The sequence below is a fragment of the Theobroma cacao genome, chromosome 3 (genome assembly GCF_000208745.1).
Source record: "Theobroma cacao cultivar B97-61/B2 chromosome 3, Criollo_cocoa_genome_V2, whole genome shotgun sequence".
Taxonomy (NCBI): domain Eukaryota; kingdom Viridiplantae; phylum Streptophyta; class Magnoliopsida; order Malvales; family Malvaceae; genus Theobroma; species Theobroma cacao.
This window is the reverse complement of record NC_030852.1, coordinates 26,167,772-26,187,033: the sequence shown is the minus strand read 5'-3', so window position 1 is coordinate 26,187,033 and position 19,262 is coordinate 26,167,772. Positions and strand designations below refer to the sequence as shown.

At 32.9% G+C, this 19,262-nt stretch overlaps 1 protein-coding gene and 1 pseudogene across 1 annotated transcript; one reads left to right on the top strand and one right to left on the bottom strand.

Moving 5' to 3' along the window:
* Nucleotides 10,085–11,291, top strand: LOC18605153 (auxin-responsive protein SAUR40). Its single transcript, XM_018117224.1, has one exon. The coding sequence runs from the start codon at nucleotides 10,610–10,612 to the stop codon at nucleotides 11,150–11,152; it is 543 nt and encodes a 180-aa protein (XP_017972713.1). The 5' UTR covers nucleotides 10,085–10,609; the 3' UTR covers nucleotides 11,153–11,291.
* On the bottom strand, nucleotides 15,406–16,156 carry LOC18605152 (annotated as a pseudogene).

Genomic DNA, 19,262 nt, shown 5'->3' with positions numbered 1-19,262 from the left:
TACAACCGTGGGAGAAGATAGTCATAGTGAGGAATAGACTTAGCAATTTGTATTTTTGTGTCTTAATCTTATTGATAAGATTAAAATACGAAATACGATAAAATTAAATTTAAACACGATATAAATAATTATTCGTATCAATATTTAAAAACACGTATAGATACATTTAACAACTGTATAACACTACACGATACGATTAACATGTTTATTAAATGTATCAAAATTTTTTATACTAAGCAGTATGTTAATAAACATGATTAAATATATTTTTTTCTTAATACGATAAAATTAAAATATTTATAATTAAAAATAATTTTATTATTTAAATTTAAAATTAATAATTATAAAAATAAATTATAATAAAATAATAATAACATCAAATATAATAAAATTTAATATAAATAACATACATAAAATTTATTATCATACTAATAAAATACAATATTAACATTTAACCTTAAAATAATAATAACATCTAAATCATCCATAATTTTCAACTATAACTAAATGCATATCATTAACCACATTATCAACCATGAACAATTCCAAACATCAAAACTAAAATTAAAAACTCGTTCGCCAATATCACATCATTCCGGTGTCATAAAACTTAATAATGAAATAGAAACAATATATTAATAACATTGGATCAAAATAAAAAAAATAAATAAAATTTAAAATTTAGTTTAAAGCATTAGCTTATGAAATTAGGGTTTGGGCGTTATTGCATTATTATCTTTATGAAATTCAAAAACTTTTTAAAATAATTATTTAAAATTATTTAAGTAAGATTAAAATAATATTTAACTATTAATTTTAACGAGTTGATAAAAATGTCATATATATATATATATATTTAAACACGATAACACGATTAATTAAATGTGTTACTCATATCTAACATGGTTAAAATATGAAATTTTCGTGTGTTAACCGTATCAATACGATTTAAGACATAAAATATGATAAGATTAAATACTAACTTATTTAATCTTGTATTTTTTCATGTCTTATTCAAAATTATCCAATCTAATGAGAAGAGACAAACGTCGAGTCTAAATATGGCTGCAAATATGGGATGAACGCTTTTAGTTAGCAAGCTTTAAAGCAGACTTAGATTTAATTTGGGTTTTATTGTCTGATTTTACTCATTGTGTGAAGCCCTCTAATACTTTATTAGAGTGTCAATAATGGTTGTAATTAGTTGACATATCTGGGTATTGGGATATTATAAAATAGAGCCTTTCAAGGAGTGAAATCTGATTTATAAAGTCGGAGATGGATGGCCTCTCGTCTATCGTTTTATTGGAGCGAAGCAGCAGAATTCTAGTAAGTTAAACTTTGTTATTGTTATCACTCTTTTCCTGTCTCTCTCTATCTCACATCATTTTCTTTACTTTTTCACATTCTTTCACGATTTCTTGAAATTTCCAACACTAATTTTCAAGTTCTAGATTTATTTAAAATAAGGTTTCAATTTCTCCACTCTTCCACTGCATTGGTTTTGAGTTACAGCTTTTATTTCTCTCTGAAATTCCGTTTCTCTCTCCCTAAAATGCTAGGTTTTCATTTGGTTTTGTTACAGCAAGTTCACCAAGATGAAATTATTATGAATTTAGGTTGCTTATACAATGGATGTGTGATTAAGAAGAAGATTAGGTGTTAAACTGTTAATTTTTCCACACATAAGGTTTGCCCTTCTGTGATAAATGAATTTCAGTTGAGGACATTGTATGCGTGCATGTCCTAGTATGCTATTATGGATAGGTGAATGTGTTCGCCTAATAATTTTTGTCTTTGATGGTTAATGGAGCCTCTTAAGTATTCTGTAGCTAGTAACAATTACGTTAGTCATTATGCACAATATCTGTTCTCTTAGCTTGTAAAGAGTAAATGCTAGTCATGCGAGATGGATTATGACACATGTTTATTTATTGGGCATGCGTGCTCTTTATATTATCCTAGGTAGTGAGGACTTTAACATTACTCCATGGGTTAATATATCTTTGTTCTGATTCAGAACTATAGAGAGGTCTCCAAAAGAATGTGAATTTTGATAAATGTGACTTGGAATCCTTGAAATGACTTTATTTTGTTTAGATCTTATACTTGATATTAAGTCTCGCCTGATTATGTGTTAAAAGCCGAATGAATTTGTATTTTAATATATTTAATGGTTTATTATGTGTTAAGAATTAAGTGTTTCTGTAGAGGGATGGTTGGTCTTTTGTTGGGAGTCAAACTTTGAAAACTTTGGCTTGAAATTTGAAAAATATAAATAAGGTATCAATACCCCTTGAATGAGGTATAGTAAACATTTTGTATTATAAGTATTGATATCTTGAGAATAAGCATCGATACGTGGAAGTCAGTAAATATTATGTGTAATAAGTATCGATACTTTTGACATAATTATCGATATCAACAATTAAAATGCCCAGGAAATATTCTGTTTAGAAAGTATCGATACTCACGAAATAAATATCGATACTTAAGAAATATTTCTAAAAGATTTATATTTTTAAATATTTTTTAGCTTTGTCATTTTAAATAATCTCCGAAAAGTATTTGTATATATTCAAAATTGTTTGAATAGTGTTTACAGCACTTCATTACCTGATTTCTATGAGAATTTGAGTTTTAAAATGAGATTGCATATTTGATTAAATGTTCTCCCTCTCCATATCTATTCATTGAGTTTTTATAATTCACACATGTAAATTCTGTTGTGTTTTTATATGCATAACTTGTTGATTCACCTTAAGAGAAAAGGTCTCCATCCACTTTATTGGTAGGCCTTGGTTCATGGCATCTCAGTAGACTTTGTTTTTTTTTTAATTCGCACTATTATCTAAGTCAAGTCATATTTTGTATTTGTCAATATTGGAACACATTTATACTTTGGCAAATGTTTAATTCATATTATCTCGATATGTAATGAATATTTATTATGCGAATGTTTGGGCACACTCTAGTGCATCTGACTATTTTGTGAGACATCTCGATATGCCTTGGTCCATGGCATCTCAATAGACATTTCCATATTAACATGTTTTGAATTTAGTGTATGAGGCTTAATTGGATCGCATGGATCTTACTTATTAAGCCCTTGCGCTGATCATGGCATTTTCTTCTAATTAGTACTTCTCAAAAATTTTCTATTAAACGTGGAATCTTATAATATTTCTATTGATTTGTTTAACTATTTATTGAGAATTTAAAATTAAGGTTAAATTTATTTTCAAACTTTCAACGGCACTTAACGTAAACAAAACTATATTATAACAATAGAATTGCTTTGCCGTCCGAAACGTTTAAATCCGTGCAATGTGACCAAATAAAAGAGTGCTTGGCCTTTTTGTTTTTGGGTAGGATAAATTGCCACTTCTACGTACTTCGTGCCATTTAGTTTCATAGCTTTTCAACGTTCACAAAAGCATTTTTCCTGTTTTACTTTTTCAAATCAGGAGAAGGCAAAGTTCATAGAGGCCATGCCATGGAGTTATCTTTGAGCTGGACAGCAATCTACATCTAGGCCTACTTGAGGCACATATTCCATTACTTCAAACCGATAGATAAACGAATCCTCCTCAACCCACTCTTGCTATGGGCCTACAGGCCACGGCAAAAGGAAATCCGCAACTTTGGAACATTTTTAAAAAGAAAGAAATAAAATGAAACACAGGAATTCCGACGTATTTTTGCTATGCAGAGTTTTCAATTTTTGATTTTGGGCAAAGCTTTCATGGGTTAACATAGTATTGAGTTTGAGTTTTGGTTTAACTAAAATCTAAGATCTTATTTTATTAGACTTTTAGTTTTTGTATAATATTAATTACTTATACTGTTTTAAATTTCTTGTCTCATGTCAAGTTCTAATCTTATTCTATTTTAAACTATGACATACTAATTAAAAAGGCCCTGAACTGTTTACAAAAATTTAAATAAATTATTATTCTTTTATTACGTTCAATCAAGTTTTTATACTTTTATTATAACTCAAATAAGTCCTCATAACTAATGATTGACTTAATTAAAATGTTATTTATTATTTTATGACACATGATATTTACATAGCATGCTAATATGTTATAATAGATGATGATGTGACATATTAATGTGACATGATGACATGGTCATATGAATTTTTCACTCTCCATATAAGTATAAAATGATAAGTAATATTTTTACTAATGACAATTAGTCAATCATTAGTTATAAGGGTTTATTTGATCTAAATAAAAGTATAAGGCCTTGATTGAATACAATAAAAGAATAAAGATTAATTTGAACTTTCTTGAATAGTTCAAAGACTTTTTCAAGTATTATGCCTTGAACTTTTGTATTATAAAAGTAGGTCTTCACACTTTAGAAGTTAAGTAATGCTTTTGGGAGCCTTAAACAATGAACATCTTGCAACTTTATCTACTCTAGATGGAGTTGGAGTGAGTGTTCTTATAAGACTATTTAGAGAAGGTGTACACGGGGTCTTTGGTTTGGTTAAGTTTCAGAAACCATAGACAATGTTGGATAAAAGTTATTTAATGAAAAGTCTTTCCAACAAGTTACAACTTAATTGAAGAATGTATTGCTTGAAGATAGATGAGAATTGAGACCTTATGAAGCATATGAATGAGTTTGATAAGATCATTGATCAGTTGAAGAAGGTTGGCATAAAAATGAAGGAATAAGAGAACAATTGTTCCTTGTTTCACTTCTAGACTCTTATGAGATACTTATGGAATCTTTGATTTGTGAAAAAGATATAATAACATTAGAGCAAGAACAAATAGCACTGGTATCTCATAAAGCCTGAAAGAAAAATAAGAAAAGGGGTAGAGATTTAATCAACTTGGCATTGGTGGTTGAGATTTGGAAAAGCAAGTTAACCAAATGACTAAGTCTAGAGCAATGTTCAGTATTTTTGATGCAAAAGGTATGAATATATTCAATGAGATTGTCTTATAAGAATTGATGCAAAAGCTGTGAACATATTTAGTGAGATTGTCCTACGAAAAGGAATGAAGATATTGAGAACCAATGTGAGTCTGCATTCATTACCAACGATGATAATTGTCATTGTGAACCAATTATAAAAAAAAAAATGATGATGATTGTGATATTGTCTTTGAAATCTAAAAACTTTAAATGATAATTGATATTTAAATTCTACTTGTGTCATTCATGCGTGCTCTTAAAAAATTTATTTTGATTTGTTGCAAGGAGTAGTCGAGAATTTGATTTGGGGTGATAAGTCTGGAGTTGTGAGTATCAAAATGTTTGATGGTGTTGCACATTCTCTGGGTGGTGTGCCCTATGTCAAAGATGCGTAGGAATCTAATATCATTGAATCTGTTAAATTCTAAAAGATATGGATATTCTCTCAATAATGGAGTGACAAAAGTCAGGTGAAGTGACATGATCCTAATGAGAGAGAAACTTGTATAATAGTTTTTATCGTCTACAAGGTGACCAAATCACTTAAATTCTTACTTTGTTTATTTATTTAATTTCTTTGAATTTTACATTTGTTGTTTCTTAAACAATTTTTACAAAACAATTTGTCACTCTTTGATTAGGAATTTATTTGTTTACAGATTCTAACCATTTTTTTTTAGCCTTTGAGATTTCTCAAACGATTTATTTTGTGTTGAATTAAAGATCTTATCAAGTTTGATTTATTTTTAAACATATATATTTTATTTTATTTTTTAATAATTTAATTAAATAATATTTTAAAAAATAAGATATAAGACTATATGAACTTGTACTAGATTTAACTGATCTTAACTATAATGAATCCTACCCACGTACCTCTTCACATCTAACATCTATCTTTGATCTTTTGAAAATTTCACGAAGACAGTGTGGGTTTGCAGGCATAAGATGTCTGATTTGGTAATTTTCTGATGTCAAAGGTTGTTTTGGGTATTTCGTTTAAGACGAAGGGCTATTTTCGAGTTCTTCGGTTTTAAACGAAGGGCTTATTCGAGTTTTACCGTAGATGGGAGGTGTATCGTCGGTTGTAGCGCCTAGGCTCTTTTAGTTCTCTTTTTCTCTTTTCTTTCGCTAAGTTGTGGCACCTAGGGTTTTAGTTCTTTTTTCTTCTTTTGGTTATTACAAATGGCCAATGGATGGATAAGTCAAGTTTCCCGAATCAAAGTGGAACCAAAACAGAAAAGAAACAAACTTAGCCGATGGCATGAGGTAAAGCTTGAAAAAAATTTGTGGTTCAAATGGAGGCTGTCATTCTTGGAATGACAACATTTGGCTTTAGCTTTTCCCTGTACAAACTGATGGCCAAAATCTGTCAACTTAGATGGAGTTACTAACAAATCTTAGCTATTCCATCCAACAAAGCAATCGGCTTAATATCTTCGGTTTCTGTCAAATTTTCTCTCTCAACCTTAAGTCTTGGTTTAGGTTTTGTATCGAGTTCTTGACATGGCGGGCGCTAGAAATAGAATCCATCCATATTACCAGCAATGGTGGCCAGTGGTAGCACCTCGACCCCCACCGACCGCAACAGCAACCGCTCCTCAACCGCCTCCTCTACTTGCTCTCTCTCATGACAAGGTAGACTCTCTCACTCTCACTCGATTTACCTCATTTCCCTTTTTTTGTCTTTTTTCAACCCTTAGATTTGAGTATGAATTGTAGGAATGGCTCTATTTTCAACCATTATTGTAGTAAACTTCTACCTAACCTGTTTCCAGCTACTTCATAATGAATGGCTCTATTTGCAGAAGACCATTTGGTTCTTTTCATTTCTTCACTTGAACCATTTTTTCATTTTGATTTATTGACTCAAACCACTATTAAAAATTTATAGATAATGAAAATGTGCTTCGACATTATTTACAATTACATTTTATTACTCAATTTATAAATAAAATATATTATTAAATATTTAATTATTTAAAATAACTTTTAAATAAAATAATATTATTATATATCAATTAATAACTCCCACAGTATAGCATAAATCGATAACTAATTATTATTAAAATGATTCAAACACTAAAAAAAAGATAAAACTTATGCGCTATTTTAGATAATCAACACGAATGTATAATTTTTTTTTAAAGATCATATATTTTATCAATGCAACGTGCCATGATTTGTTAGAAAATTGTAGCAACCGATACTATTATTTTATCTACTTATATTAGAACTTACAGGTTTCGATGATGGATTATAATTTAAGGATTTTGATTCTTTGGTATGCTTTCTTCATATTTTAAACTTTATTTCCTATAATTATTCCTCTATCACATCAAGTGCATGATTAATTAATTTCGGCAACAGCATAATGATGTGAGCTCTCACGTTAGTTTGGTCCTCTATTGAAATTGTAGAAAATAAACATAACCTTAACGTGTGCAACATGTGCACTATAACATTTATTTTATTTAGATTATTTCACTAATTTTATTTATATTATAAACTGTTTTAGGAATCTGACATAATATTAAAACTAAATTTCAAATTCATTTTGCCTCACCAAAAAAAAAAGGTGTTAAAGAAATATATTATAATCCCGAAAATAAAAAACACTAAGTATTGCATCGGCAGCAGACATTTCCCATTATTCATTCTTCTTTTTTTTTATTTTTCTTTTCGATGGATGGAAGTAGGCAGGTTATTTCTTACATGAGGAAAGGTAAGTCTTCAACAATCAGCCTCACGCAGAAAACAGTAGCTTTCAAAGTTGGTGGTTGAGTTTAGAGTTAAAGCAGCTATTACTTTGGCTTCATTATTTTAAGTGAAATTAACCTGTTGGTCACGTGTCATTTGACTAGACCCAGAAATAGCCTTCCAAACCATATAACACTGGCGTGCCTAGTACACGTTCATGCTCTCCGACCCCTTTTTTTTTTGTACTTGGCGGACTACAATATATTCAATACTTGAAATTTTATTAAAAAAAAAAAACCAATGGAGTATACATTAACCTTACCCAATGATTTGATATCTTGTTTAATTTATTGGATTAAAAATTCAAATTTTCAATTGAAAATATGCTTCGAATAATTGTGATGCACATTAGGTATTTGATGTGATCGATATTATCTTTATTCTATTCATTACTATTGGCCTTCCTGGTTATATGCCCATTGAAGATATTTGTGCAAAGTTGAAATGCCTACTAGACGCTATGGTCCAAAATAGAACAAATTAAAATGGTCCTAATATATATTTACTTATTTCTGGCGATTGATCTTCCTCACTTAGAAAGCCAAAATGGAAATCGTTGGTTTGACTCGTTGGGGTAACGATTAGGAGGTGGGCCGTGCTGTTCCTTTGTAGCGTTTTGGTAAACATGGTACCTGGTCATATTTGAAGGCCTAGTGCACACCTGTAGAAAATGAAATTTTTGGAAAATGGAAAAATATGGACGGCGGTGCCTCCTTGGTTGCCCTAGAAAAGACTCAAGTGTGTCTTCTTTCGGAAATCTGCCCCAAGTTTAGGACATTTCATCCATCCAAAACAAGTCTCTAGTCCAATTTTCTTGCCCTTTTCGCAACTCTTGTGAGGTCTGATTTCCATCGCAAGAAAATGCCATTGACTTCAAGTTGAAGCACAAATTTTTGACATGTAAGCACTAGGCTATTTACTTTTCAATTATAAAAGTGTATAATTGAAATTTTACCATGTAAAGGATAAGGTTTGGAATTGGACAGAAAGTGAAATGCTCAAAATGTAAGGCGTTGTCCTTACCTGATCCTCACTTGTGAATAAACTCATATTTGAGTTCAAATTAGGCTTATTAATACTAAAAGAAGTCAAGGGAAACTGGACCATGGCGAGTGCAGAGAGTCAAGTTGCAGAGAGAGAGAAAGAGAGAATGGGAAAAAATTTGCTGCCAAATCATCAACTAAAACGTCATGTCGGTCTGTGGTCTGCTACTGTAAGATGACGCTGGAGAGTTTGATTCAAACACGGTTAACCTCGTCATTAGTAGAAACAATGGGAACTTAACCCAATTCATGCAATCTTTGCGCAGCCAAAAATAAATCTACTGAGTATTATTTTTCTAATGGTTATGCTCCAACAACAATGAGTTACCTATGCCTGCCACCTTCAGGTAATCAATTTCATTCTTTCTTTTCACTTTTGTCAACTAGCCTGGAAGTTATTACATGGTGAAGGTATCATCTGGAATCAGATTGGATGGGAATGAAATGGTAAACCAGTTTCGAATGTACAAAAAGGATAAGTTAAACTACCACCCCCCCCCCCCCCCCCCAAGTCAACAAATTAAAAATTTTCAGTATTATTTGATATATTAGCTGGTTCTAGGAATTGGGTATATATCAGAGGGAAAAATCTTATAAATATTTCAGCCCAATACGTTAATGCAAATTTTATTTTTTAATTGAGATGACAATGACACAATTGGCAAGAGCTACCTGGAGGCGGCTAGGTAAATATTGTTAACCAGACTTTGTCAAAAAAGTTCCGTAGAGAAATTTGTTAACAGAAAGAATCTGATTAAAGCCCCCCCCAGCCATGCACCCATTAGCCACAACGTGAATTGCAACAATCCACACCGGAGGGACAACATCATAATTAGGTTATAAAAAAATCATATGCATCCATTACCTTTTTTTTTTCTTCTTCTTTTTGATCTCATATGTACAAATTAATTGGCACATGGTTTAAGATGATGTAGAATTAGTCTCCCCGAGCCTAAATGAGTGGGAAGAGCTGTCACCATAATAATTAAGCTTTGCCCCCACAAGCATTACATATCTTACTTTTCTTTCGGTTTATTTCCAAACACTCGCCCAAAGGAAAAATAAGGGGGGAAAATTTGGAAAAGGTTGAAGTAAAGGCTTCCAACAAATTCACCTAACCCACTCCCACTTTACAAATGTCTTGTCCATGTGCTAATGACAACAATAAATCCCCAATACCAACAAAAGGCTTTTATATGTCAACGGGTTTCTATTTTGTCTTTTCCCGGACTTAAGTTCCCCACAGACACCTTTCCTTTTTTTCATTTAATTAGTTTTTTTTAATATTTTATTATATAATCAGTTCATGTTTGAATTAACTTGTTTTTGTTATCTTATTTGTCCACTAGGAGGCAGGGGCGTTGAAGACACGAAGAAGTGGCCTCTTTTGTCTTCATATTGACCTTGTTTAAACAATTTATATTCAAAATCTTGCAGCGTTTGTTGCGTTGACAAATTCAATATTATTTACAGGAGTCTGTATATGGGTATGGGGCTATATAACAGTGCCGACTCTCCAAGGCTAGCTTGTGATGATTATCCACTAATATAACCCCTTCCTTAAAGCGTATCTCGTGCTATCTTCTTCTACTCCTATCGTCCTAATCTCTTTTTCTTTGCTGGGTTTCTTGAGCTGCACCTGTTTTCTGAAAAGCTAGCTAGGTGAAAGGTTTTATCTAAGAACAAGATTCACTCTCTCTTTCTCTCCCGATTGCTTCTATTATTTCTGGTGATCAAGACTTTGTTTTCAAATTCAGTTGAATTCTGTGAAAGAGTACAAAAACAGGCCGACAGAAGAAGAGGTTCAAGTTCAATTTTGCATTGGCGATCAATACAGGGCTCCTTGAGTGGTGTTTTAGTTTCCAGGAATGGATGTTGTAAAGATGAAATGGAAGAAAAACGTGCTTTTCAGGGCCTGGGAAAGATGCTGGTCGCTTGGAACTGGCGGCAAGAAGTCATCAGGAACTTCTTGTGACGCATTGAGGAAGAGCAAGTCATGGCACAGCACAACAACAAGATCATCTTCCCTGGAAGAAGATGAAGGGAAAAAGAGGCGTCAGGTAGCTCCAGAAGGCTGTTTTTCTGTCTATGTTGGACCCCAAAGACAAAGATTCGTAGTCAAGACCGAGTTCGCCAACCATCCATTATTCAAGATGTTGCTAGAAGATGCCGAACTTGAATACGGGTTCAGCAGTGAAGGCCCCCTTCTGCTTCCCTGCGATGTTGATTTGTTCTATAAAGTTTTGGCAGAGATGGACGGTGGAAAAGAAATAAGTCCTGTTTGTGGCTTTGCTTACAGCCCACTAATCCTTTGCAGCCCTTCTCGTCGCCAGAGTTCTAGTATCAATAAAGGCTATGGATCGTATAAACTTCTCACTCCATCTCGACTGCTTAAGTTGAATAGTTATTAAACTAGTGTTTACAAATTTTTCCCTTTTTTTTTCCTTTTTTAGGAGGACTGCATTTGAGAAGATCACGCATGCACATACATCAATGTAATTCAAAGTGGTGTATTGTTTTCATAATTTAATGCATAAATATATATAGTAAAAAGCCTTATACTTAAAGTCTACATAAAGTTTGTATAGGAAGATGTAAGATGAAGATATGGAGACAAAAGAGTAAGTGGTAAGCGGCATTGTTTCAGAGATATGTGATACACTTGTTGGTTGCGATAGTTAGCCTCTTAAATAGGGTAACCCTTATCCACTAGAGAGGAAGAAGACGAGAGGGCTTCCTTTAAATTAACGAGAGGAATTAGGAATACTAACAAAAATTTTCTCTAATCCATAAATCTAACTAATTTTACTTGTCACGACCTAAATCTAGGGGTCCATGATCGGCGCATAAGCCCAGCAAGCAAGATCATCAGACCCGAGCGAGCTTCAGAGTTCACAACCATATAACTTAAATGTCAAGGGATTTATAATCAAATATTCGTAACAATTTCAAATATATTACATTATCCCTAACTCACAATCCATACAATTATACATAAGGCCATACATTGGCCATCAAATCGGATTCGTACAGAACGACCCTTATAGACAAATTCATATGGCATGTCGTGCCTAACATATTTCATAGACTAATCAAACTGGAAGGCAAAAGGCCCACATGAACTCAACAGAGTGACATGTTGGGAGAGAAACTTATCAGATGCCAATTACGTATCCCTCCAATCGACAACACTTGCCACGTGACCTCATAACTTCTCTTATCTATACATGGTACAACAGAGGGGTCAGTCATCTAATACTCAGTGAGGGGATGCTTTCATAGCATAATATTTTACATATAAAATATACATATATATGCCAATCTAACCATAATACATTCATATTCAAACATCTCTAATTCAAAGGTGCGAGGATCATCCTAATATCCTACATGCACATCCCATCATATCAAGTCCTACCAGATCACATCTCAACGACGAATCATATCTACAATTCATAAGTTTTATGTGCTCACATCAAATCATATCAAATCAAGGCTTACCCTTAAAGTCGTTGCTATCAAACTAGGCTTCGTAGGCACACCCTAATTGTCGATCCCAACCTCAAATCCCATGTACATTGCATTTACTTATCTCAACGATTTCCATCAAATCTCATTCACAATGGTCACCACACATTCATATTTCAAATCAAATCATACCATCCCCGATGCATGTTATCATAGTCAAACCAAATCAAATAAGTGGTCCTGCCATAAACACAATCAAATCACACACGGTGGCCAACCAACAAAGAAACCAATCACGCTCAGGGCAAAGTCGTTGGGGGGAGAAATAGATCAGGCTCATGCCGAAGCAATGGGTAGAGAATCATACCACTGACTGAAGTAATCTCCCAACGTCGACATCACCCAAAGTAATCTCAACGGATGGCATCAAAACACTGCATGCAAGAATCACAAGCGGGATTAGTGCCACCATCCTTGCTTACCACTATCCCTGCAAGCACACACATAGTCACAGGGTGTGGGACTCCACTCCACCTCAAGTCAAATCAATGTTTGCAATTCATCTCTCGGATGGAACACAAATTCACAAATCGAGCCATTGTGCTTGTAACATTCCATATGTCCACATCTAATCATATTCAGATTCAACAAGCTTCAATCATCTCTAAGCTCGATATAATTCTAAGTGCCTTCAGATCTCTAAGGCATCATCAAACAAAACATAATCAATCTCTAAGCCTTTATGCCTTTAACCCCACATGGGTATTCATCATATTCCGTCATATCAATCATGGCTTAATAGCTTTATACTTATCCTCAAATCAACCACAAATACATGGGCATTCACACATAATTCCTGTCCATAATCAATCATGGCTCTTCGACCTCACATACTTAACATCACCTCAATCGTTGTGCCATTAACCTAAATACATATTATGCCCATGCACCTAATGAGCAGTCGATTCATTATAATTTGGCATAGTCTTTAATTCATAATTCGTATCACACCATAGGCAAGCCTTTTGCTCTAGGTCCCACATACCATGGGTTCCAACACAACGCCACATTGTAGCTCACCACAAATCACACAAACACAGATTTCCTCTTTCAAATAACTAGTTAGCCTAAGCATTCTCGTCTAGGCACACAATCATATTTATTCTTTAGCGTAGGCACATACTTCTAAGCAAACATACATATACATACATATAGATATATACATACACATCAATTCTCTAGCCTAGGCTTTCTCATCTAGCCATACCTTATAGACACATACATAGTTTCTAACCTAGGTTCATCCATCTAGGCATGCATCTTTTATCCTAGTACCATGGTAGCGCACCTATCGTGTGTTATGCATTACGTGCATTTAGCTTAAATCCCACTCACCTTGACAATTGGAGGCACACCACAATCAAGCTCAACCTTTAGGCTCCAGCCGTCCTCCAGCTCACAAAGCCATCAATAGGCTCTATCCTCCCCTTAGACACATCAAAATCATAATTATTTCTTAGCTTTCAAAAATATCCCAACTTTTTAGAAATACTCAAATTAAATATATATGCTCAATCTTCCAACAAATGAACTAAATCTTTACTTTAGAAGCTAGGTTACTCAAATCTAAGCTCCAAGTCTCCAATAAACTTAACGAGAGAGAGTTTGACAAAATCTGTAAATATTTGGATTCGAAATTATTAACCGATTAAATCGAAAATCAGTTGGTAAAAACATGTAATCTTATCTTTGGATCGTTTCCCAAGATTAGATCTAGCTTAAATGGGCTCCTAATGGCATTTGGGGGCTTAGGGTTAGAAGAAGGTACAGAGAGAATGAAAGCAATAGCTGAGAGAAAGAAATAAGGCGGAATGGCCCGAAATCCCTTTTTATTTTTGCCTTTTCTCTTTGATATATCAATACATTTGACAATGTATCGATACATCTGCCCTAATTTCAAATAAATGTATTGATAAATTGAGGCAATGGATTGATACATTTCGAACAAAATGGTCTCGAGTGCTCTATACTTTAAATGTATCGATACATTAAGGCAATGTATGGATACATGTTCATCATTCGCCAAATTTATCGATACATTCTTAAATGTATCGATAAAATTCATCCAAAACATCTCATATTGTTCTTCCAACCAAGAATGTATCAATACGTAGGGGGATGTATCAATACATTTTCCCCTGTAGGCAGTTTTAAGTCTTTTCTAACTTCCAAAAATCCAACTTAACACTCAAAAATCCATTCCCTGTTAATCTTATACCTCAAATAACTTATATAATTCAAAATCTTCATACATATATCCTCAAACATGCATCAAATTAAATCAAATCCTCAATCTATAGAATTAATTCATCGTTTTCATCGATATTTACCTTAATGGCATACTTAGATCTCAAAGTGCCAAACATTTGTACAATTTCATTAAGGGTCATAATATACCCCCCACATTCATAATCATTTATCTCTAGATATAATCATATTCATCAAAACTTAAATAATTCCTTGAGTAACTCGGCTAACATCACATGTACGCCACGTCAAAAATCAGGAGTGTTACATTACCTTCTCTACCTTCTTACATAGGACGATGCCTCTCATGCATAAATGTGTTTAGAACGTGAATTAAACTGAGTAATTACTTTTACCATGTTTGAAATAAATGAATTTCATTTTATTATTTTGAGTATCAAATACTAACATAGATTTTTCCTTTTTAAAATGAAAATACAATTAGGGTAATGCATGTATGTGTGTTTAGTTTTTCTGTTGCTCGTATTTGGAGCAATATGCCACATGCCATCCCCTTGGTCTAACTCAAAAAGGCTCGTACAGCTTCAATATGTTTTAATGTAGCGGATTCCTAATTGGATTATAAGCAAAGGCAAAGTATATTAAGGGCACAAAAAAACAAAGGAAAAAGTAGTAAACTTAAAAATGTTTTTCAGGTATAAAGAATAAGAACCACATAAGTTTTTTAAGGGAACATTTCTTTTTCCTTTTTTTTTTCTAAAAAAGAAATCACAAGTAATTTTTACCTTTTAGAAATGTTTTTAAAGGATTTTTTTTTGAAAAATTATATTCAACTCACGCTATAAATAACATTCATGGATCACAAAATTTTGGCTCACTCAAATTCAGCAAAATCTTATCAGAAAATTTGCAAAAGGACACAGTCAAACTAAAAACCCAACCATTTCTCGTAATAAACACAGGTTTTGGGAGAGATTATGCCATCAGGTGAAGAATGACTATCTGTGGACAAACTCCACAAGGAAAGGAAGCAATAGTTCCTGCCTTTTGTTCCCCTCCACAACCTCTCTTACCAATGCATTTATAACAAACTTTCCCAACCGGAATCGAAGCAAACTGTTCCACGACTTTTCTGTTTCCATAACCTCATAATCCGAAACCAAAGCCTTCACAATCTCTTCAATCTGCTGTTTTGACAACTCAATTTGCGAAAGGGTACTCCTCTCAATAGCATCAGTGACCCCTTCCAAAGTAGCAACCTTCAAAACCATAGATCTTCGTCCAACATTACTCTTTCAAAACGTTTACATACTCCGTATCAAGGCTTCCTTCTACATACCACGCCCCACCAGTTATTTCATTCCAAGGCTCAAACCCCGCAGAGATAAAATGCTTCCTACCACGGTTTTGAATGTTTTTGACTTGTTTGATGAGATTCTTGGCTAGAAGTGACTCAAGGCATTTGGTAACTAGGTTGTCAGGGAGGTTAATTTGGCGTTTCATGTCTCGTTGGGAGATTCCCATGTCTTATTTACCTTGGATTACATCGTGAACAATTCGTTCGTGTTCTGTAAGAGAATCAGAAGCGGCACCCGGGCGTTTCCTTTTAAGTGCATTAGGCCCTTGTAATCGACTCATTCTGTAGCCCAATTAACCAGGTAAACTGAACAATATCTGGGAATATCGATTAATTGCAAAGGATTATTGACATATTTGATACTCGATTATATTGAAATTTTCTATTTGATACGTAAATAAAATTGCAATTAGATACTTCGGCTTTTATTCCATCAAATATGTTACACATTTCACTAATTCTGTTAATCAAATGAATGAAATGTCTAAAAACACTCAATCATAATGTGTCATGGGTCTAAAAAAATACCATTTCACTTTTTATTTTTAAAATTTTTAATTTTTGAATGATAAAAATTCCTAAAAATACTAGAAAAAATCCTAAATAACATATAAAAAATTATAAAAATGAAAAAAGAGAGAGAGAGAGAGAGAGAGAAGGAAATAAAGTAAAGGGAAAGAAAAGAAGGAAGAGAGAGAGAGAGAGAGAGAAGAGAGAAGGGAGGGGTCGAGGGGAAGGGAGGTTGGAGTGGTGTCGCTCNTGCCTCCAGGCGACCCCCTTCTCTTCCCGTCTCCCCTCCTTTCTCTCTCTTCCTTTTCTCTTCTATATTTCTTTCTTATTAATTTTTTTTAAAAAAAATCTTTTCTTAATAATCAAAAATAAAAAACATAATTGACAATTTTTTAAACATATAACAGTAGATGTAACATTTATAAGATAGTTATACGATATCATTAATGATTTTGAACCTGTCACTTTTTCTGATAATAGAGTTAGTAAAACTTGTGATTTACTTCACGAAATGAAACTTGAAATATTTTGTTGTGAATTTTTTTTCCTCTAGATATCAATTGATAATTTCGTTGTAATTTGAATATCAAATATGTAATTAATATTTTTTTCAACTTTAGAACAATGATTTTTGTTTCACTAATAACCTATTTTTGCACCGGCCAACGTAAATAAACTTACAAACAAATAACAATGCTTTCAGACCTTAATTAAATTTAGCAAACAGAGAAGCAATCGAATTAAAATAAATCACGACTCAACTAGAAAAATAGGTGAGCAATTATTTACGGCTTGCTCAATGTACCTTAACGAAGTGAATATGATGGTTAAGGCATTATTACCTAGAAAAAAAAGAAAAACATCTCCTTTTTAAAAACCGAAAGTCCTAAACTCCAGTACTCCTTCCTTAACTAACTGTCAAAAGAGCAGAAATCTTTGTTTTGATTGTTTGGAGGTTGGAACAATGAGAGATGTTATTTTGGGTTTAAACACGGAAATAGAAAACAAGACATGATAAAAATCAATGCTATTTTCCTATTAGGAAAAGGAAAATTAAATTAAATATAGCCGCAACCGTTTGCTCAGGTTGGATGTCATGATCATTAACCAATTCCATACTAGGGATTTGTGAGAAGAGAGTTTATTTGGTAGACAAAATTCATGCCTCTAAGCCTTGACAAGATTGAAAGGACCGGCCAGTGGGAGAGAGATTCTCTTTTCATGGTTGTGTCTTTGGCACGCCATAACTTGCCGAAAGCTGCGGTCCAAATTTATTTTAGGGACAAACAGCATGTGGTTTACTCTTCAAGGTAACATCTCTTGTCATCCTGACATGAGAGAAAACGCACCTGACGATAGGCCTACGTCTCACTCTTTAACTACTAAAGCAGACGATGGTGCGAGTACTGTCTGTCTAGATAGCATCGCTTGGAGTTGAATTGCCAAGTCGAAAGTGTTGGTAAGCTCTCTTTGATTGGCCCATTATCCACCAGCTAAGGTTGCTTCAGAAGCCACAACTTTGTCTTTTTCGCTTGTAATTTCCACTTGAATGTCATAATTAACTAGGAATTTATTGGTTTTAATATCTCGTGAACATTATTTGTGTGGGAAAAGTTCTGGACAAAACATGTGAGCAAATTGAGGTGTTAAAGATCAAAACCCTTCTTAAGGTTTACCGCACAAACAGATGTTGAGAGAAACACATTTACTCCACAAACAGGACAAATTTTCTGAATTCAGCGAAATGCGTGAAAAATACTTAAACAAAAATTTGTGCTGGCAGTGACTGCTTAGACCAAGTTTTTAGTCTCCATGGGGGTACTTTTGTAGTTTTTACACTGTTGCAAGAGAGAACAAAATACATTGAAAGGTGACTTTTGATGTCTTACAATATAATCACATTATAACAAATGTAATGGTTGTAAAGAAAATATTGTACCATCTAATATATTAATAAAGTATGAATTAAAATATTGAAAAATTTAATTTGTAATGTTAAGTTTTAAAATTATATATAAAAATATAAATTTAATATATTAGTATTTTTATTATTGGTAAATTTTAATATGATATCGTCTCTTAAATAAATTTTTAATCTTATAAATTTTATCTTCATTTCTTATTATAATCTCAAATATTTTATTTGTATTTATTATTATAATACAAATTTAATTTATATATGATATGTGAAATTTTTCTTAAAATATAATTTATATACAGATTTTATTTTATCATTCTTTTCGAAAAAAATTTCATCATATTTTAAAACACTATTAAATAGCAAATATTATCACATTCCATAATACATAATATATGTTAAAATTCCATCATGTTTAATTCTTAGTCAATCAAATATATGTGTTTTTCAAAAGGCATCCAGGTAAATATCATTACTGAAAATTAATTACAAAACACTGCAGCAAACAACCCCGCCTTCACATTATCAATCCTATTTATTACATATCCCCTGCCCGCAGTTCATCAGACATGGCTTCGCAAGCACCCACCACTTCGTTACTTTAGCATTCTTGGACCACATAGTATGAAGCACACAAAACCAATAAGCTGTCCATTCCATAACATGATCAGTTTCAGAATACCGCCTAGAGCCCGCATTGTAAATCCACCCAGACAAAAACCCAGCAAGTTTCCAATCCTTTGCCAACTATCATCCCTGAACTGGTCACCTCTCACAAGTTAGAGGAGTGATCATGGACGGACCCATATTGGAACGTGACGCCACTCACTTCTTAAAATATTTTAATTTTTATACAATTTATTTAAGAATCAAGGTAGTTAATATAGTAATGAACTCATTTTTTTTTTTTTACAATTTTACAAGAAGTAGGGTCAAAAACTACAAGTAAAAGTGATTTATTAAAAAATAATTTATATATTAATATTTAAATACTATAAAG